Source organism: Aethalodelphis obliquidens, unplaced genomic scaffold (assembly GCF_003676395.1).
Source record: "Aethalodelphis obliquidens isolate GAN/ISIS:26980383/991018 unplaced genomic scaffold, ASM367639v1 scaffold69, whole genome shotgun sequence".
Classification (NCBI taxonomy): domain Eukaryota; kingdom Metazoa; phylum Chordata; class Mammalia; order Artiodactyla; family Delphinidae; genus Aethalodelphis; species Aethalodelphis obliquidens.
Genome location: NW_020838013.1, coordinates 5,379,078 through 5,401,442, shown reverse-complemented (window position 1 = coordinate 5,401,442; position 22,365 = coordinate 5,379,078). Strand labels below are relative to the sequence as shown.

The following is a 22,365-nucleotide window of genomic DNA, read 5'->3' as shown; positions in this document are numbered from 1 at the left end:
AAGCCTGCGCTCTAGAGCCTGTGAGCCACAGCTACTGAGGCCGGTGTGCCTAGAGCCCGTGCTCCGAAACACAAGAAGCCACCACAATGAGAAGCCCGCGCACCGCAACGAACATAGCCCTCGGTCGCTGCAACTAGAGAAAGGACTTTGATATTTTTGGGTCTTATATTTCAATCTTTAATCTATTTTCAAGTTGATTTTTGTGTATAGGGTCCAGTGTCTTTCCTTTGCATGTGGATATCCAGTTTTCCCAGCACTATCTTAATTCAAGTGTGTTTTCAACCCCACAAGACAGTTATATTCATTTCCTTTTACAACTTATTTCCTTTTCTGGTGCTCTCAATTCCGGCTGCATTGTTAGGCTTCCATCTGGGAGGATTTCCTTCTGGCTGGAAAACTCCTTTCAGTGCATCTCTACTGGAGTTGAAATGTTTTTGTTCTTCTGAAAATATTTTTATTTTGCTCTCACTTTGGGGGAAACCTTGCTAAGTATTCTAGGCTGGCGCCTCTTTCTTTTGGCATACAACGTCATTCCATGTCTTCTGGCTTTCCGCATTTCTGTTGAAAATATCATGTCTATTAAAGACAAAGTCGTTTTCTCAGGTGCTTTCAGATTTTCTCTTTGGGTTCTGACAGCCTTACTGTGACTACCATAGAGCATTAGTTGTGGTTCTCTTTGAATTTATCCTCCTTGGGCATACACAGAACTTCTTGAATCTATAGCTTAGGTCTTTGATAGTTTTGGTGTCTCTTCTACTCCATTCTTTCTCCTTCTCTTTCTGGGACTCCAAATACATGCATGTTACGTTCTTACTGTATCCTTTATTTCTCTTAGGTACTGTTCTGTATTTTCAATCCTTTTCCTCTCCTAATTGTCTGAATGTTTTCTACAAACCTACATGAAGTCCATAAATCTTAACTTCTGCTTTGTCCAATCTTTTAAATTCATTTATTGGGTGTTAAGTTCCAATTACTGTATGTTTCAGTATTTCCACTTGAAATTTTTTTTGGCAGGGGGGATAGATTCCAGTCCTTTAGTGGTCATCTATTTTCTTGACTATATTAATCGCATTTTAAAGTCTAAAAACACTTGGCATGTTTTGTCTCTTGGCACGCCTAAGAAACTTTTATTGAAAGCCAACATTGTGTACGAAAAATGGTAGTGGCTTTAGGTGGTGCAGTTTTCCTTGAGAGGGAATTTGTTTCTTCTGGTAAGACTGGTCTTTGCTCTTACTTCTAGGCTGTGGTCCTTTGGTGGTTTTGCTGTTTACCAGTCCCTCCTCCTCGAGTCCCTAAGCTCCAATCCTGCCTCCCCAACACTTAGCTGTCTAGACTCTTCTTAGCTGCTATTCTCTACTTGGCTTTTTGGCATCTCTCCCTGCACAGTTTAGGACTCATCAAAGGCCTTGAGAGGAAGAGCAGTGAATGTCAGGCTCACTTTATGATCCTCTTTTCTCCAGGATCTTGTCCCTTCTGTCTTGGCTTCTTCCGTCACCCTTCATTCCAAGGTCTCCCCAGCCCTGTAAGGCTGCTGAAAGCTCGGAGCCTCTGCTCTCTGCTGGGCCTCACGTTCCTTAATCAGCAGAAGCCAAAAGGGGAAAAGTGGTATCGAATATCAGATTCACTTCAGCGCATTTCTCCTCTGAGCACCTGCGGCCTGTTTGCTCTCCAGTGCCTTCAAAGGGCTAGTTTTATTATTTATTCATTTATTTTGGCTGGGCCGTGCGGCATGCAGGATCTTAGCTCCCCAACCAGTGATCGAACCCGTGCCCCCCCGCAGTGGAAGCACAGAGTCTTAACCACTGGACCACCAGGAAGTCCCAAAGAGCTAGCTTTTTAAAACTTGTTGTTGGCAGGATGTTTAATCTGATAAAACCACTCATATCTGGAAACGGAAGTCCCATTCCTTGCATTTCTAGTAATTACGATTGGCTGCTACAATTTAGTTTGATGCACAGTCCTTAAACAGTGCTTTTAACTCTAAATTTTGCTTTGCCTCATACTGTCATGTTTTCTTTTTGTCTGCATTTTCCACTTTTTCTATTCATTTTCAGCCTTTGTCATTTTTATGACTTTCATATAAACAACATATTGCTGGGTTTTATTTTCAACCCCAGTCTGACCATGCCTTTTAAAGAGAATCTAGATGTAGTGTAGCAACTTACATCCTTTCTTTTCTTGGTTTGGGGGTGGGGGTGGATTAGGGGAAACTCTCTACCCCAAAGCTCAGAAATAAGTGAAAATGAGCACTTGGGAGACACAGGGAGAAAACCAAGTGAGAAAGTCTAACCAGAGATGTGTGACAAAATGGGCCTGGTAACCCCCTCACTCCTGACTCAGACAGCTGCATACCTAACCACTAGCAGAGCTGGACAGCTTACACACAGACAACAGACCACAGCACACTCCTCTGTAGGCCAGCAAATGCAAGGACGAGTACATGAGGCTCTTGAAACAAAGTGTAGATCCTCTCCGAATTAACCAGATAAATCACTGTGACCTCCCCTGAGACTGAGAGATGAGGGAAAGAGAGGCCAAGAGTGTTAACTCTAGCATTAGGATTCCACAGGGAAACCTGAGACCCGCAACTGCCCCTCACGTTGCTCAGTGCTTCATCCTTTTCTCCTATTAGACTTAGCCATTAAGCCAGGTTCAGTAGCTGGGCCCCTAAGAAGGTGCTGGGCCCACTTTCATGCCACTCCCTCAATGCTGCCCCTTTATTATCTTAATGTAACAAGAGCTTGGTGAGAGCCTTAGAGGAGACAGTAAATATTGCCCCCTCCCCCACCGGCCTTTAACCCTCCAAAGCATCCCTCTGGGAAATAAACCACAGCAAATGGATTCAAAATACTCATTTTATTAATGAGCGTGTCTTGAAGGACATGGCTTGGATGCTCCCTAATACTTAGCCCCTAAGTTAAATGCACCCACCTGCTCACAGGAAGCACTCAACAAACACAGGCCTCTCCCCACACAAGGACAAAAGCTGCCTGTAGGAAAAGGGCAACCCAGAAGGCACCTTCTCCATGGGCAGGCAAAGCCACACTGGATTCCAGAAAACACTAACCCAAGCATGCCCCAAGATCATGTTCCCAAATCCCTCTTCTGCTGGAGAGGAATGGCAATTCCATGATGGCTTATGTGACATGGGGAATGAGTTCTCCTCAACAGTGTTTATTTTTCTCCTTTCCCTTATCTTAAGGAAAAAAAAAGGTATAAATTACATATAATAAAACGCATAGGTTTTAAGTGTAGAGTTCAGTGAGTTTTGACAAATGTCTACACTCGTGTAACCACGATCACAAGCAAGACATAGATTTCCATATTCCTTTATTAACAATCCCTCCACCCCGCCTTCTCCTTCAGGACCAAACAATGTCCTGATTTTCAGCACTGTCCATCAGTCTTGCCAGTTTTAAGCTTCATATAAAGACATACAGTACATACTCCATGTGTCTTGCTAAATGTGTTTTTGAGGTTCATACAACATGCTGCATTTATAATAGTTCATCCCTACTTATTGCTGAGAGATATTCTACTAAATACTACAATTTGCTTACCCATTTTCCTGCTGTTGGACATGTTTTTGATCTTTCATTATTATGAACAAATTGACAACAAACATCTTGTATGTCTTGTGGACATACATTGAGTTCTACTAGCTCCACAGTTTCATCAATATCTGGTACTCTTGGTCTTCTTAACTTTGGCCGTTCTACTGGATGGGAAATGGTAGCTTTTTGCGATTTTAATTTGCATTCCCTAGTGACTAATGCCTTTAAACAACTTCTCATGTTCTTATCGGTCACTTGTGTATCTTTGTGATGATCTGTTCAAGTCTCTTGCCCATTTATTAAATTGGGTTTTTCATCTCATTTTTGATTTGCATTTTTCTATTTTCTGGATGTGAGTCCTTTGTCAGGACACACAGAGATTACTTTTTTCCTGGCAGTCCATGGTCTACCTGCTCATATTTTTTTTTTTTTTTTTTTTGGCGGTACGCGGGCCTCTCACTGCTGTGGCCTCCCCCGTTGCGGAGCACAGGCTCCGGACGCACAGGCTCAGTGGCCATGGCTCACGGGCCCAGCCGCTCTGCAGCATGTGGGATCTTCCCGGACCAGGGCACGAACCTGTGTCCCCTGCATTGGCAGGCGGACTCTCAACCACTGTGCCACCAGGGAAGCCCACCTGCTCATTTTGAAGGACAGAAAAATGTCATTTTGATGGAAGCCCCACGTCTTTTCCCTTATGATTCGCGCTTTGTGTCCTAAGAATTCTTTGCCCATTCCAAAGCTGATTAGGTATTTTTGTTTTCTTCTGGAAGCTTGTGTAAATGCTTATGGTTTTAGACCTATCATAGATTTTGTTGTTTTTTGGCCGTGATATGTAGCTTACATGGGATCTTAGTTCCCTGACCAAGGGACTGAACCCGGGCCCTGGGCAGTGAAAGCACGGAGTCCTAACCACTGGACCTCCAGGGAATTCTCCCTACCATCTATTTTGTATTAGTTTTTGTATATGGTGTTGGAGAGGAGTCAAGGTTAACTTCCTCGCATACAGATATCCAACCGCTGGTTGAGAAGACTTTCCTTTCCCATGTAACTGCCTTGGCACTGTTGTTGAAAATCAACTCACCATGTATTTGTGGGGTCTATTTCTGGATTCTATTCCATTTCATTGATCTATTTCAGGGTTCAGCAAACTTCTTCTATAAGGGCCAGACAGTAAATATTTTGCGGTTTGCAGGCCATGTGGCCTCTGTTGCAACTACTCAACTCTGCCAGTGAATCATGAGAGCAGCCAGTCGAGGGTCAGATCCAGGAGCAAGAAGGCGCATTCCCACAAGCCCCTCAAACGCCTCTGCTCCTGTAAGCTTATCAAACGTACCTACGCTGGTCTGCTTTGAAACTGTCTTGCAGCTGTCAGGCTTTGTCCATCGCTACGCCTGTAACATTTCTATTGTTCTACTGGCTGTTAAACACTTGCTGTTTCATAGTCTCCACTCACTGCTCTACTTTGAAATCAAACTGACAACTTCTAAGGAAAAAAATACCAGAAAGATTTGTTTGGGAGTGCACTGTAACAGCTAGTATTAACTGAGCATTTACACAGTCGAGCACTGTTCTGTTATACATGTAAATGTGCTACACCTGATCTTCACAACTCTGTCACCTGCTGGCTGAGCATCCTTGCACAAGACTATTTAACTTCCGTGTCCCTCTTATGCACGTGTGAAATGAGGGTAACTAGCTATCTCACAAAATTGCTGTGAAAACAAGTTAATGCACATAAAGCTTTTAGAACAGTGCTTTAAGAACTCAGTTTTCTGTTAACAAGTGGAGAATTGTACAGGAGAAACAAAACCAAACCACTCAATGCCTTACGGAAGGCAGTATGAAATAGTCAGCTGAGGGGTCCCTGCCTTTAAGCATTTAGAACCCACCTAGGGTAATAAATTCAAAGGCAGCACTGTGTCGTCTGTTCATTATGTAAGTAATGAACGACTGGTACAGACGGTAAGGGCAAAGCCAGCACGCACTGCCTGCTGAAAATGAATGGCCGAGCCGAAAAGGTATCAGTAAGGACGGGAACAGGATCCAGAGAGAAGAAACCGAATCGAAGGAAAGAATGAACACCGGCTATGGAGCGAGACAAGGAACACGACTCCTGGCCTGTCACCGTGGTGCAAAAGCAGTGGACAATGGACAAACGAAGGGACATAGCTCTGTCCCAAGAAAACCACCTGTAAACACAGGTGTTGGGCCAGAGCTGGCACGTGGGAGGTAGCCGACCCTGAAGCTGAAAAATGACTAAATCCATCTACCTGGAGTGAAGGTGCTTGAGTTTTCTGGAGGTTCAGCTTGCAAACAGAACCACAGGCTCAAAGCCAGGATTTAGAAAGGCCAGTAGGTGACCTTAGGGGGTTGAGAAGTGAGGAGACAGCACGTACTGACATTTATGAAGTGTTTGCAGTAAGGCAAGAACTGTTCCATGTGCTTTAGATCCATGAATTCGTGGCTGTGGTTTCCCCATCGGACAGAAAAAGCAGCTGAGACAAAAAGCAGCTCTCCATCCTGGGTGGGTGGGGCGGCCTGTGAGTGAATGCCAGCCCCGGCCCGGAGCCCACGGCTCTGAGCGCTCAGCGGGGCCTGCGGCATCCGGGGGCCCAGAGGTGTGTGCCCAGACTAGCACAGGGGGACGTGGTGGCTAGCATTGATATCTGGGGGCATTGGTAACAGCCAGGGGGACACTTGCTTATGCGAACAGACGGAGGAGGGAAAAGGAGCAGCTGTGACACAGCATCACGTTCTAAATACCTCTATGGAACACCTGAGAAATTTTGCCTCCAAAGCTACCTCCTGGGGCCGGATGCCAAAACCCCAGGCTGGGGAGGTGTTATACACGGAGGACAGACACAGCACAAGCTCGCAGCAGATCCCCTGAACAAAGTACACGGAGCCCCTGCGCGTCGGGCTCTGGCTGCTCCTGCCATTTGGGCAGGACAAGCCCCCGAGCCCGTGGACAGCAGGCTCTTTCCTGGGTGCAGCTGCTCGGCCTCCCCGGCGCAGGATCTGGTGCATGCAGCACGAGAGCTGGTGTCAGGAAGCCTGACCCGTCAAAAACCAATGGTGGTTCTCTCATTAAGGCCCCACACCCTGTCTAGTTATTAAAGCCCAAGCAAGGTACAAGAGAAGACTTCTAGAAACAAAGAATCAGGCTTTATTTTGTTGTCGTTTTTTAATACAGGTATGGTGTAGTAGACATCTGTTAGTCTCGCATTCAGTATGGCCAACCCACAGAAATGAAAGTAGAAACTCAGTGAGCTTGTGCTCACTGCTCCTGCCCCCGGGGCTGACACCCTCCCACCCCCAACAGCCTTTGTGCTGCCCACCCATGCCCCCTCCCTGCCACGCGAGTCGAGCAGAACAAAACACCACCCCAAGGAGAAACCCTGAGTGCCCTTTCATCAGCAGTGGGTGGGATGAAATAAGACACCGTGTTTACCTTGGGTGGGACGGAGAAGCCAAGCAAATCCAGACGGTACAGGGGCAGCGCGTGCACCCCTGGAGCCAGGTCGGTGCCCACAAAGCTCTCCACCAGGCGAGACAAGAGCGTGCCGTCCTTCCACAGTCCCCGAGGTCCGGGCCGCATCAGTCAGCATCCTTGAGACAAGCGAAGGGCGCCCTGTCCTCTGGCAGTGCTAGAGTCCTGGGGAGAGCACCCGAGGACAGTGTCTTCTGAGAGGAGCTCCCAACAGAAAGGGTCCCTGAGGAGGCGCGCAAAGGCCAGGCACAGCAGCCCTGCCGTCTGTCCCAGGGGCACTGCCGACTCCACTGTCCTTGAGGGCTAGGTCTGCCTCGGGAAACCTCATGAAAGGTTTCCACACCATTTACAATGGAAAAGTAAATCAGAAATAAGGCATTAGACATTTGATTTTTTTATTTCCATATGCAATGTAATGTTTAGGCACGCTGCTTGGGATGCTACTTCTAAAAAAAATCGTTGGCCATTTTTCAGAATATCCTTTTGGTTTTAAATACTGGTCAGGAAAAACAAATGATGTAAAAATACGTGAATAATTTTCTATTACAGAAATGAAAAACTGATTTGCATCTAAAAGTGCAGGAGGTGAAGTAATTTAACCCTTTCACCAGACAATATGGCAATATACAATATATTGCTTCAGCTGTTTGAGAAGGCTGTGATGTATTTTTATACTGACATAGAAAATTATAAATTACACTGAATTAGTATCCATAATCACTATATATGTACACAAACCAGTTCTTAAAAAAAAATACACTGGTTTAGAATTTACGAGTGAAAACCTCACAAGGTACAGTAAAACAATTAACATGCTCAGGTGCCGGATTTTGATTTCTAGTTTAAAAACACTAGCCTGTAAAATGAACGCACTCTAATTCCATTAGCAGCACGAGCATTTTCCCACTGACTTGCCTAATATGATTTAGATATGTGAGATACGCAGATTGCTCTGAAACTTTCATTGGTGTTGCTTGTTAACAAGGTAAATTTTGGTGAATGGGTTAAAAGGCAGATGAACAACCAAAACAAAACAAAAAACAAAAACAAAAAAAAACCCAAACCACAAGCCATGTACACTCCAAATATTCTAGTGTTTCACCTGTAGGGATAATCAGTTCAAGCAAACAAGACTTTAACAGAACATATGGCTTTACAATAACATCAATTTATCAACTAAGTTGTAGCAATAAATACTTAATCTCTACCAATAGACTTACATTTTTTGATCCGCTTTAAACAATACAGAAAACAGTTACCAATCAAAAACTGGTTATAAAAAGAACACCAAGTATTTCTTATTCAAAATCACTTTTGTAAGTTAGAACAACCAAAATAACACTTAGAGGGCATCTCAATCCTATAACTCCTCGCCAACCTGGAAGAAAAATGAATTCAGAACTTTGTACAAGGTGAAAAATGTATGAAAACTGCCTAATACTTTGGTCACACTAATAATTGTCAAATAGTTATGTTTCAAATACAATAGATCTGTGTATTCACTTTTATAAAACTATTCTTACAGCCATTTTAACTATAGTATTACTACTATTATTACATGGGTGGCAAGATCTTATTTCACAGGCTACCCATTATTTAGAACAATACAATATAAACATACGCAAAAATTCTTGGTATTTGTCAATGTGCAATATTTGTACACTTCTGGGTTTCTCTGTACAACGTCTTAGACTCTAGAATATAAAGGTTGCTGGTCCTGATCCCTTGCAGAGTGAGTGCAGCAGCGGTGGCTCGGTGGGCTCCCGACGCAGCCCTGGACCCCGCACGGTGGCGCCTGCGGTCCCCGGTCAGCAGCAGCAGCAGCGGCAGCGGAGCTCGCTCATCATACGGGGCCGTTAACCGCCGCATCGCCCGGCATGCTCGACTGCTCAGTCCTGCGGGGTGAGACCAACTCCGTGTAGCTCCCCGAGGGTGGGGAGCGTTTATTTGAATATTGTCTACGCAGTGCCTAGCACAAAGCCTGCACTCAGCAGTTACTTCATGAAATGCTTCTTAAATGCATTTCCCTAAAGCTCCAGAAAATCTAACTGAACAGCTCTAAGCTTCAGCTCCGGTGAACTAAGCACTTAGCAAGGGCTGCAGAGGAGCGGGGGCTCCGTGAGACCCACCACGCCTCAGCCTCTCAGAAGCACAGGGACAGACTGGTCAGTGGTCCCCGAACCTTCAGGAGCTATTTGCTCATCCCTCCTTCAAAACAGCTCGTTCTCTGTTCTGTATATTGCAATCCATATAAAATTTCACTTGATAAAAATAGGATTTTGCTACTGGGGGCTGGGGGTGGGGAACGACAAAAGTTTGTAAAAGGACCAACTTTGAGAACAAAGGTGTGCACTTTAACACGTGCTCCCCCGAAGCAAACATCAGGGGTGATGCTGTGGGGGGCGGGGGTGGGGGAGAGGGGGATATGAAAGGAACAAAGTGGTGACAGGGTACCCAGGACCTTCCTGCCGAACTACAGTGTGACCTACGTCTTATGAACGAGACTTGGGAAAAGATGTTTAGAGCTGAAATTGGGAAGCACAAGCACTCTTGAACCGGCACTCCAACTTTACAGAGTGCTCCAGACCCCTGCTAATCCTAACAGAGACCCACGAAGTTAGCTCCACTCACACAGCAGACTCTACCTACATTCCATGGTGTCTCAATGTATCACAGAGACACAGGCACCAGCATTCTGGAACCAGACACAGCCGGGCACATGCCCTGCCTTCGCCACTTACAAGCTGTGTCTTAACCTCTCTCAGCTCAGTTTTCTCCCCCTGTAAAAGGGGGACAATAACCCCCGCCCCTGCAAAGAGGTAAGTATACAACGTATGCAAGGTACCTGTTTGCACACTGCTGGCACAGATACCATGCATACTTAATACTGAAAAATAAAATTTTGTGGCAATGAAAAGCTCTACGTGCAATAGTGCACATCTGTCAACCTCAAAAATAATATTTGGTTGTGACAGGAACCATCTCGGTAAGACTGCATACAGAAAGTCCCAAATGGCTATCTTCATTGTCAACAGTGCCGTAAGCTTTTAGAATGCACATGTGACACATCAGAAAACCTACCTCTGTCCCCGCCAAAACAGCAGCTCAGATGCCCCGACTGCCCTACCTAAAGTGGGACTTCTATTCCTTCATCCAGCTTTATTTATTCTTCATGTCCCTATATGTTATCTGTGGGGTCTGTTTTGCTACTGTTTTATCACCAGGCCTAAACCAGTGGCTGCTGCACTCATATGTGTGTTGGATGGAGGAAGGACAGGCAGACAAGTGATGCCCCCTCTTCTCCCACTGGCTCTCCCCACCTTTCTCCTCCACTGCCTGAGTCCTGCAGATCAGGAGAGGCAGGGCTCCACATCCCAGATGTGTCTCTGCACGAAGAGCAAGTGGGTCCCCCGAGGCAAACACTTCTGCACTCCAGAGCCCAGTAACCGATCCCACAGGCTGGCTGTATCACTCATGTCAGAGAAACCAAGAACACACTCCAGGAGCAACGACTCCAAAGTGGGACAGGTTAGATATCTTGTAGGCAGCTCTCCATATAAAGGAAATTTACAGGGAGACACTAGGGAGGTGACAATGACTGCTTAGATTATTACACCTACAGAGGACCTTTGAAAAAACATACCAAACCCTAGGCAAAAAAGTGATTTGCCCAAACCCTTAGATGCACAGCTGGGGCTGGCTCCCCTGCAGCCGGAGTGCCATCCCGTCTCCTCCTCCCAAAGCCACCACTAGAGCCAACACGCACAAGTAGTTCTTATAATTAATTTGTTTTATACACACACACACAAGTTTTTAATTACAAAAGCAAACCCCTCATCCCAGCTGTAATTTCCATGAGAGAAACAAAAGCAGGGTTTCCTACACTATGAATAGACAGGTTTACTGACCAGTGAACAGAGAGTGCCCCCTGCTGGTTCCCACTGGTTACACTGCCCCTAAAATGCCTAGATTTGGGGGCATCAGGTGAGAGGGAAAGTACTTCTCGGAAATGGCTTTAAAAGTTACTTTATTCCTTATGGAAGGAATATACAAACTTGGATATATTTAATTAAAACAGTTCAGTCTGCGCAGCCCTGAGCGAAGGTCCTTGTGGTCCAAGGGCAAGTCCTGAACTTCCCACACAAGCTCTGGAGCAACAGGAGGCCGCCCTCGCCCTGCCTGCGGGGCTGCACACAGCCCAGGGTGGCCCTTGCGGGCTGGGGCTCTGGCTAGGCCTGTCCCTCCAGACCACGGGCTCAGTCTAAGCAAAAGGTGACTAGAGGGCTTCCCTGGTGGCACAGTGGTTGAGAGTCCGCCTGCCGATGCAGGGGACACGGGTTCGTGCCCCGGTCCGGGAATATCCCACATGCCACGGAGCAGCTGGGCCCGTGAGCCATGGCCGCTGAGCCTGCGCATCCGGAGCCTGTGCTCCGCGACGGGAGAGGCCACAACAGTGAGAGGCCCGCGTACCGTAAAAAAAACAAAAAAAAAGTGACTAGACAGATAACGTCACACATTTCAAATCCCTTGGCTCTGGTGGTGGGATTTTCACACTTCATCCGGACAAGATAAATATTTTGCAAAACAAAACCAAAGAGGGACTCATCTGAGAGTGGAGAGCATTTAGCCACACATATGAAAGGGTCTCCAGGAAAGCCCTCCCGTGTGTCACGTGGACACATCTGTGGGAACTAGGGAGGCACGAGGGAGCCGCTTGTGTGTGCCTGGCAGCTGGGTGACTATGGCACTGAGGGAACCCAATCCTGGAAGGGCTCAGTATCAGCCTCAACCTGGTGCCTCATCAAGAAAAAAAAAAGGGGGTGGGTGGGTGGGTGGGGTGGGGATATGCCAGCATGAGAGACCCTTCCAGCCCAAATAATTTCTCAAAGAGCCAGTGATGTTACTGAATCTCCGAAAACCAGTTAGTTTTCAGTTTCTGCAGTAGGAGATGAACTGTTACGTCTAAGTTCTCAGCTCAGTCACCCTGATTACCATTCGGAACTGAGAAAATGCTTCTGTGCAAGTCACTGAACACCTGAGGACAACGGTAACGACCCCCCACCGCCATACCAGCTTCCCTCCCAGCTCCCAGGAGACAAAGCCAGAGCAGGGCCCAGGCAGGATGGCCGGAAGCAGGTGGTTACCTCTGCTCTGGGCTGCTGCTGGGGGGCCGGGGGGCTGCAGACTTCCCCTCTGCCGTCTCCAGGCTCTCCGCCACATCTTTACAAGCAGCATCTTGAGAGGTAGACAGTTTTCCTTCCTCACTGCAGTAAAGAGGACGACAGGCAGCGTTAGACGCCCGACGCGGCAGCACCGGGTGGAGGAGGAGGGCGCATGCACTTGGCTCTGGAAGTCATGGCGGCCATGGGTCCAAGCCCCGGGGCTGAGCATGCTGGTGGGTGGGTGGGATCACAGGGACCACAGACACGACTGGGAAACCATGGAAGGGGAGGATCACACACAACTGGGAGCCGAAAGAGGGACCATGTAATGCAGCTGGTGTCTGGTAAAGAATGGTCCCCCATCACTGTACATACCGGTAGGATTTCAACACTCTGAAGCCAAGTGTGCAAAACAGAAAAAGAAATGTACAAGAGTTTCAGAATACTCCTATAAATGAGGTATTTGGGGGAATAATATGTCCACGACTGCACATAAGCAGAACTGCAGACTCGGTGAAGGTGTCAAAGGAACCTGTTTGAAGGAATGAGTCTTTAGTTCAAGATTTCTGCCTTCAGGGCCAATCCCCCACCAGCTTGCTGGCTGACGTCGCGTGAGCCACGCAGCCTGAGTCAGGGTGAGCTCCCGAGCTGTCCTCTGACTGCGTGAGAAGGACAAACCATGAGGGAAAGAGAGCCAGGAACAGTGGCCAGAAAGGTAAAAACTGGTCCTGAGGGGTCACAGAGAGGCTTGGGGAAACAAAACATGAAAGGATGATTTTCCCCTTAGATAGAGCTCTTGCAGAGAAAGACAAGGAGCAAATGCCGTCAACTGTCTGTGGGCGGGGAATTTAGACTTCTGCCTATCTTGTGTCTGGCATTCCCATTTTGACACAATTCAAGACGGCACTAAATTGAGCTTAAGGGCAGCTAAAGGTTCCCTCTGGGACAGTCCATCATTCTCAGTGTGGGGTCCTGTCCCAGATTTGCTTAGGAAAAACCTCACTTTAGGATGACTTCTCGGTGGCTTTCAGACGGGTCTGGCAACTTACAAGGAGGAAAGTGAACCTCCTCCTAATTTATCCCCATTCTCCACTCCCTGCCCACCAAAGCAACTATGCTGATGTGTTCAATACATGTTACTTTCATTCTTGTGCGTGTATTCTGAGACACATCACTGGCCTGGAACCGCACACCTCCCTGCATTTATCTCTGTACCAGCACAGTCTGGAGGGCCATCTTTTCCTGCTGCCTGTAGCACAGCATCCCACGGTGCACACCTCCCGTTCTACCGCGTTCTCACAGCGACCGGTGCCTCTGTGCACAGGGCTGCAACGCTGCCACTGCCTGCTGGGGCCCCAGTGGACCCGCTGGGACACTTCTCGGGGCTCTACACCCAGGAGTGGAAAATGCTGGTCATCCTTCCAGCCAGCATGCCCACCAGCAGGGCGACAGGACTCCTGTAGCCCCAGAGCCCCACCAATACTCAGCATTTCCCACCTTTCCAATTCCTGCCAGTCTAGTAAGAGGTGTCTGATATGAATGAGTTTTGAGTATCTCTTCTTAGTTTTGCCCCTTTGGGTTTCCTTGTCTGTAAACTGCCTAATGATATTTTTTGCCCATTTTCTGATATGGGTTTTCTACATCTCTTCCTTACTGGTTTGAATATTAAATGTTAATTTCTGACTGATTTACAGCTGTAAGCTTCCCCCCCCTCAATTTGCCATCTGTCTCTTAATTTTGTCTACAATACTTTATTAGCCAGAAATTCTTAAATTTGATGTAATCCAATTCTATTCTTTGCATGAGGTTTATGCTTTTGGAGGTTGCTTTTTTTTTGAGGTTGCTTTGTTTTGTTTTGAAAAAGAAGTCCTTTTCTGTCCACAGGTCAGGATACACTGCATTTTCTTCTAACTACCATGAGACTCTGGCCACATCACTTAACTCCAGTATATCATTTTCGTCATCTGGAAAGTGGGAGGATAGCCATGGTACTTATAGGGTCCTTGAAAGAAAGAAACGAGCTAACACGTGAAAAACATCTGGCACAGCGCCGGGCACACAGGAGGCGCTGCACGTGTGCTCTCACCCTTCGTGCTCAGGCTTCACTGAGTGAGCCCGCCTCCGTCACCTGCTGCGCCATCCGCCTTGGGACTGAGCTCCCTCTCACCACAGTGGCCCCTTTAGCTATCTGTGTGCTAATATTACACTGTTTTAAGTATTTTGACTTTGCAGCATGACCAGTACTGCCAGGGTAAGTCTCTTATTTAACCTTTCTATGGCTCTCTAAGCAATTTGGGAAACTTTTTATTCCACATGAATTTTAGAATATGCTTATCAAGTGTCTTAAAAATCCAACTGAAATTGTGACTGGGACTGCACTAAACTTACAGATTAATTTGGTGATGGTGGGTGTCTCTGCAGCACTGAGCTGTCCCATCTCGTGATGGCCTTCACTTGTCCAGATCTTCTTCTGTGGCTCCTCTTATTAGCACTTTCGAGTTTTCTCTATAGATATCTGGGTTAAGATAATTCCTAAATAATTTATAGTTGGATGTATTTTGTGACTGGCACTTTCCTTTTTATTCTATATGCAACCTAGTGGCCTATTGCTGATGTAGAGAAAGGCTACTGATTTTTTAAATTGCTCTCTTACCTGGCAGCTTTGCTGAAATCTTACAAGTCTGCTACTGACCTAGCTGTAGTTGATCATTATCACCTGCAAATAATCAGTTTCATCACTTCCCATCTCATCTTTACCTATACCTCTATTTCTTTTTCCTTTCTTCTTAACACTCCCCAGGACTGCCTATACAGTGGCAGTGACAATGGGCATCCCTATTTGCTCCTTCCATGAAAGTTAATGCAACTAAAATTTCTTCATTAAGTATACTTTTTGGTGTAGTGTTTTGGTATTTAGCTTTTACCAAGTTAAGGAAATTCATTTCTCTTCCTGATTTGCTCAGTGTTTTAATCATATATAGCTTTTTTCAAAAGCTTCATCAAAAACATCAAATGACCTTCTTTCACTCTATTAATATGCAGTGAATTACACTGACAGATTTCTTGATGCTGAACCATCCTTGCAGTCCAGGGATAAACTCTAACTGATCATTATGAATTAATTTTAGTATACTGTCGGGTTCAGTTAGCAAATATTTTATATAGGATGTTTGCATTTAATTTGCTTGTAAGTGACATAAGCTGATCATTTTCCGTAATTATCCTTATTTGTTTTGGAATTAAGATTTCACTGCCTCATAAAAAGATAAAGGCAGCTTTTGCACTTTTTCTATTTTCTGTAACAATTTAGATAGGAATTAATAGATTAACATGCATGGAGGGACTTCCCTGGCGTTCCTGTGGTTAAGACTGCACTCCCACTGCAGGGGGCATGGGTTCCATCCCTATTTGGGGAACTAAGATCCCACATGCCTCATGGCACAGCCAAAACAACGAACAACCAAACAAAAATGCATGGAATAGCACTGAATCATTACTGTCACTGACGCGAGGCTGAGGCTGACCCGTTAGTCTGCTCCTTGTTTTCCTCCACCAATAATGGCTTGTTTGTACTCTTTGTCAATTAAAAAAGTTATTATTAGATTGTGTCTCTTCCTTTGATATTAGGTTCTTCCTATATCCTGCTACTGCATGTTTCTTTGCTGGTTACGGCTTGTCTTTTCATTTTATTGTGTCTTTTGGAATACTAGAAATTAAATAAAGTCAAATTTATTAATCTTTCCTCTTATGGTTTGGCTTTTTTATGGTTAAGAAACCCTTTACCATAAAGTTGTAAGATACTCTCTTATGCTGTCTTCTGAAAGTTGTAGTTTTGCCTTTCATACTTATGTTGAGAGAGAGATTTAATCTTATTTTTCTCCAACATTGGATAATCACTATTTATTAGTCCCTTCCTTCCTCACCAGCTTATGTCACCCTAACACGTAAGTGTAGGGGGTCTGTCTGTCTATCTGTTTGTACAACTCTGTGCCTAGGTCACACGCATCATCTCAGTAATAGTGAGTCTTGCTGCCTAATACCGTGAAGCTCCCTTACTTTACTCTCTTTAACATGATCTTGGCTATTCTTGGCTCCCCTTGGTCTTTCTCTGGGACTCTCACAATCTGCTTCTCCCTTTCATAAAAACTCCATTGGGATTTTGATGAGAAATACGTTCATTTTATAGATTAATTTGTTAAGAAATGCCAAAGATACCGTCCCATAGCAAACATGGTATATCTCCCTATTTATTTAGGCCTTTGTTTTTTTTCAGTCTTAGTTATCGACAACGTTTAACTTTTCATTTAAAAAGGGGGAGGGACACATCTAAGACATCTTGTGTTGGCTTATAAGGTGCAATTGATTTGTGGGTTCATCCAGTAAACTTGTTAAACTTTCCTCATAATTCTAATATTTACCTATAGATTCCACTGGAATTTTTTATGTAGAAAATCATAACCTACAAACAAACAGTAACCATTTTATCTCTTTAAAATCTGTTTTTATTTATGCTGCATGTGCTAAGACCAGCAGCACAGTGCTGAAGAGAAGCAGTCACTGCAGGGTTCGCTGTCTGGGTCATGTCTTTGAAGGGGCTATTTCTTCAAAATAATGCTTCACCGTTAAGAATAAAGTCTGCTGTAGACTTTCAGTAGACACTTTTATCAGTAGCTATTTTCTATTCCTAGGTTGCTAAATAGTCACAAACAACTTTAATTTTTATCAAATGCTTTTCTGTCTACCGAAGGTCCAAAGGGTTTTTATCCTTTTATCTGTGAATTACCTTCAATAATCTTTACAATGTTATAACATCCTTACATTCATGCGATACATCCTTGGTCATGACTTAAAAACACATTGCTGGATTTGGTTTGCTAGCTTTTAACTTTAAAGTGCTCTACATATAGACCCACATGTGAAATTAGCCTACAACTATTTTTTCTTTCATACTTTGCTTGACTTCATGAGTTGGGAAGCATTACTTCTCGTGATCTGAAAGGGTCTGTGTAAGATGGAGACCAGAGCTCTAAGCACTGGTTTAGTTGCAGTCTGTAGGTTTTTTTTGTTTTGTTTTTGTTTTGCGGTACGCGGGCCTCTGACTGTTGTGGCCTCTCCCGTTGTGGAGCACAGGCTCCGGACGCGCAGGCTCAGCAGCCATGGCTCACGGGCCCAGCCACTCTGCGGCATGTGGGATCCTCCCGGGCTGGGGCACGAACCCGTGTCCCCTGCATCGGCAGGCAGACTCTTAACCACTGCGCCACCAGGGAAGCCCAGTCTGTAGGTTTCGATAGAACTTTTTCATTACTCTTTCAGTTTTAAGTTTTTCATCTTCATTATGATTCCTTGTTGATCCATGAGTTTAGAAGTGAGGCTAATTTCCAAATATGTTTTTTTAAAGCTATCATTTTGCTACTGAATTCTGCTGACTGCATTATGTCTGGAGAAAATGATCTGTATAGTACCAAACCTTTGGCTTAGATGGTCCAAGCTTTGCAGCCTGCCTGTATCCAGTGCAATTCCTATCATGGCTAGAAATTGTCAGTTTTTTATAGTCACGTATTTTGAATCCATCAGTGTTCTGAACCTACAGTCTTCTAAACACTATTAAAAGGGGAGGGGTGGGACTTCCCTAGCGGTCCAGTGGTAAAGAATCCTCCTTACAATGCAGGGGACGCGGATTTGATCCCTGGTCAGGGAAGATCCCACATGCCGTGGGGCAACTAAGCCCGTGTATCACAACTACTGAGCTCGCGCACCTCAACTAGAGCCCGCATGCCGCAAACCACAGAGCTCGCGTGCCACAACTAGAGAGAGAAAACCACACGCTACAACTAGAGAGGAGCCCGCGCGTCGCAACGAAAGATCCTGCGTGCCTCAATGAAGACTCAACGCAGCCATAAATAACTACATAAATAATCTTTAAAGAAAACGGGGAGGGGGGGGAGGACCACTTAATGAACCAAACTCCATCTCTTTGTTAAGATTCAATGAATTTAACGGAGATATTAGAAAGATGTCAGGCTAATGTCTGAACCCACATTTGAATCAAATTAAAGCTGTTAGTATCTGCGGTCTCTGTCCCCTCTGCCTCCCCCCGCCCCTCCAACAACCTGCAGCTGCCAGCACACTGTAGCCCTGGTTACCTTTTGAAGACCGCGGTTTCTGTCTTGGCATCCACAGTGAGGCTCAGAGTTTCCTTCACGCCGCCATTCATCACTGTCTCAGTTACCTTGTCTGTACTTTCTGCATCCTCCTCTCCATCAGAGCTGGCTTCCATGGCCACACTGCCTGGTGCTGAAAAGGACACACAGCTGAATGTCACGAACATCTGTGCAGACCCAGCCACCCAACGTTACCTCTACTGCTTGAAGAAGAAGGAAAGTGACATGATCTGCCTGTTGCTGCCTCTTAGCGATGCCCACAGGAGAGAAGTTGCGTGGGTTCCCCACAGTGTAGGACTGGTGAGTCCCCCGTCTCCCCAGCTACCTGCACACCCAACTTTCTCCCAGTCAACTCTCCTGCCCCTCATGTTCTCCAGTTCCCAGCGCAGGACAGGTGGTCGTATATTCTACAACCACAACCCACCAGAGCCCAGTTCGTGGTTTATCCATGCACCCTTCTCATTCATCCTTCTCCTCTCACTTGTCCCACACTTGGGTCCTATTCTTTTCTTTTTTTAAAGTTACCTTTTTGTGGTTCCCTGTGGATTATTTCTTTGTTCTATAAGAGGGAACCATGGGGTATACTGGTTATGAGTGTAGGCTCTGAAGTCAGACTTCCTGAATTCACACCCAGCCTTACCACCTTACCACTTACCAACCTCAGAGCCCAGGGCAAAGAACCCAACCTATGCCTGAGTTTTCTTATCCACAAAATGGGGGTATTTGAAGCCACCTGTAGAACCGCTGAGGGACAAATTATGTCATCTATATACAGAATGTTTACAAAATACTAATTTCTGGCTTTATTAATTTCCTGCCCCTTGGGTCCTGTGCCCTCTACCTGTACCCTCATTTCCTTTCTAAGGACTGGCTTCTCTGTTTCCTCCACATACTATCCACGCCCACTCCTCGCCCCCTCACTAACCTCCGTGCTCTCCCCCCACCTCCCACGCCCCTCATCAGGTTGAAAATAGTTCAGGGCCTACGCAAGGAACAAGTGCATGTTTTGAAAAAGACAGTCACTGGATACCCTTGACCATTTCACCTATTCACAAAGGTGGGAAGGAAATAAACCACCAGAGAGCCTGAAATGTGCCCAGACATACACATATGCACCAAGAAAGCAAACTCCAAGGGACGAAAGAGCTGGGTGCAAGATGGGTTTGGAGCACACATGACTAGTTCTGGTTTAATTCACCCTGGGTGCAAGATGGGTTTGGAGCACACATGACTAGTTCTGGTTTTATTCACCCTGGGTGCTGTAAGCTAGGCCATTCATCCTTTCTGGGCCTGTTTCCTTTCCTGTCTTGAGGGAACCGAATGACTGGTAACTTAGATCCCTTACTGTTCTAGGATCAGCATGCTGTGGTTCTGGCAAACATACACAACTTCTTTTCCTCAATAGCCCTGCTCACATCAGACCCACCATCTCATTTTCCTGGGTCCTTGGAGCCCCTGAACTTTTTTAAAAACCTGCTTTGTGGACAAAGACAACTTTTCCGATCTAGAAAACTCAGCATAAAGTTATAGTGTGAACCACCACCAAAGGAGCGGCCCACAGGCTGTGCCTCGGCGCTCTCTGCACCCACCTTCCGGCTGCACTGCCAGCGCAGCCACACTGGGCGCCAGCGGGCCCACTGGCTCCGTGCTGGTCTCCATTTCCACTGGAGAACTGCTCCTTAAAGAGTCTTTTGTACTTTTAGAAGAGAGAAAATTCAGAGGTTAGCAGTGGGAAACAGACGTCAGTTATCATTATTCCCAAAAAACCTTTGAACATCAGTTCCAGTTCCACTGGGGAGACACAGTTGGTTATAGACTCCAATGAATGACACACAGATCTAAGCATGGACGGCGGCTTGGAGTAGCAGATGAGTGTGGGTGGGCCGATATTCTGCTAAATCAGCAGGGCAGTCACACAGGGACTTCTCAGAGGTTTCTAGACAGTTTCAAAATGCCCCCAGCCCCTCATGGTCACATAATCACCAGGCTCCCAGGGCTGGCACAGCAGTGTGTACACTGTACAATATGAACTGTATCTGCAGTGCCATTTTTACAAAAATCCTTATCACCTCAAGTCAAACTGCCTAGAGGGCCTGGCCCTCCTAATGATATTTAATGAGAAAACACGGCCTGTGCACAAGGGCTTGTAAAGGTAAACAAGATGCTCCAACAACATTCTCAAGTAACCAGAAGAGCAAGAGCTGGAAACCTGATTGTCCTGCACTGGAAGAGTCAGTGAAGTAACTCATCATATTTTGGAGATATTTTCCATAAATCTCACTTTTACCTCTGAATAACGGCTCGCTGCTATTATTAGAGGTGCTGTAAGGTCGCCTCTTTGGTTTGTCTGTAACGGTACATGCGAGTTCATAACAGTTTGTCTTTGCATCTTTTCCATTAGCAGTGACTGTTTAAAAGCATCACTGGTTAATGGGGAAAGCAACGAAGTCTTTCAAATGGGGTGCTGGAGATTGATTGTTTTTCAGTAGATGAAATAAAACGTTAATCAAATCAAAGTAAGTCTAACAAGACATGAAGTCCATGGTTAATACTCAAGTGCTGACAATATTATTCAGGAAAACTTCAAAATGACAGGTTGCTGTTACTGAGAATTACAGTTAACAAGATTGACAGCCATACCTGTCACACCCCTTAATTTACAGCACTAGACCAGCTACAAGCGAAATACAAGCTCATATTATCTATTCAATTCAAGATATATTCTGCATTTTTCTGTAATATTCCACACTGAGGTGTCTGCCAGGAATTCTTTGGCTTCACCTTGTTCCCAAGCCTGTCCCGACACCTTCATCAGCACTGTGCTGACTTGCTGGCCATATCTCCCCAGCCTACTTTGTTACGATCTACTCCTTTCCCAGTTCATCCTGGATGAAAGAAGGAGGAGGACTGTTCTTCTTGTAACTCATAGCTGTGTCAATCCCTCCCCCTGCTGATGCTAAGGCACTATATTCAACTTGGAAGAAAATCAAGGTGACCAACAGTGTCAACAACACCCATGGCATCCTCGGTTCTCCTGTGGAAAGCTTTAGAGAGCTGGCGCACATGCTCACCTCAGGGAAGACGCGAACTCGGAAAAAGAAGCCCAGCCTGTCTCCTTAGTCGGCACTGGCTCCTCTGTGCTCCAGACGTCAGAGCCCACAGAGTCTAAGGGAGCACCGTGCGTTGTCTCCATGGGGACATCAAAGCTGGCTGACCAGCTGGGCGCTAAAAAGAGGGGAAGGATTTCATTTTGAGAACACCTCAGTAGTTTACTATAACACAAATATTTTTCAAAAACAGATGTGCAATGATGAAAAGCCCACAGTTGTGGGCCAAGGGCACTCGAATACACCGTGGGTAGAAGCGGACATGGTACAGCCACTTGGAGGGCAGTTTGGTGACATCTACCCTATTATAAAACTGTGTGTTCCCTTTGATCCCTTGGCAATTCCTCTCTATGATTTTTTTTCCAATAGAGATTATCACACAAGAATACAAAGCCACACATAAAAGAACACGTTGATGTTAATTTTTTAATTTTGTCAAATGTACCAAGGTTATATTAACATCAGGAGGAAGATGGGTGAAGGGTATACAGCCACTCCCTGACAACCTCTGCAACCTTTCTGTAAATCTAAAATTATTCCAAAATAAATAGTTTATTTTTTTTAAAGAAAAGCATGCCGGCTATTCAACTGCAGTAAACTGGAAACAACCTTAATGCTTCCCAGTCCACGCCCGGCCACGCTCCACACTCATGCTTTCCACGGCCGCCCTGCAGTCTACTACCATTAGCACAAACAACAGCAAGGCTTCCTGTGACATAATAAGGAATATGTGTTTGGTCTCTGACCACCCACCCCCCAAACCCTTGGAACCTCTGAAGTGACAGATGGGTGCTGATGAGATGACTGGCGGCTGGGGGCTCCTGGACAGCCGCAGGGTGGGGGCCGGCGAGGGGCAACCAGGTGGCGAGAGGGTTGGAACTTTCAGACCTA

General features: G+C 45.7%; 1 protein-coding gene across 28 annotated transcripts in view; it reads right to left on the bottom strand.

Annotated features, from left to right (window-relative positions):
* Positions 1-6,697: 6,697 nt before the first annotated feature.
* The window catches only part of PPP6R3 (protein phosphatase 6 regulatory subunit 3), a 126,881-nt gene continuing 111,213 nt past the window's right edge, over positions 6,698-22,365 (bottom strand). For 15 of the 28 annotated variants that reach the window (XM_027090846.1, XM_027090854.1, XM_027090842.1 and 12 more), the window contains 5 exons: positions 21,439-21,592; positions 19,957-20,063; positions 18,350-18,500; positions 12,189-12,308; positions 6,698-7,209 (listed from right to left, as the gene is read on the bottom strand). In XM_027090846.1, coding sequence (XP_026946647.1) covers positions 7,152-7,209; positions 12,189-12,308; positions 18,350-18,500; positions 19,957-20,063; positions 21,439-21,592 — 590 coding nt within the window. In that variant the 3' untranslated portion in view covers positions 6,698-7,151. Of the gene's footprint in view, positions 8,940-12,188; positions 12,309-18,349; positions 18,501-19,956; positions 20,064-21,438; positions 21,593-22,365 lie in introns of all 28 variants that reach the window. The other 13 variants (XM_027090858.1, XM_027090851.1, XM_027090853.1 and 10 more) reach the window with 2 other exon arrangements.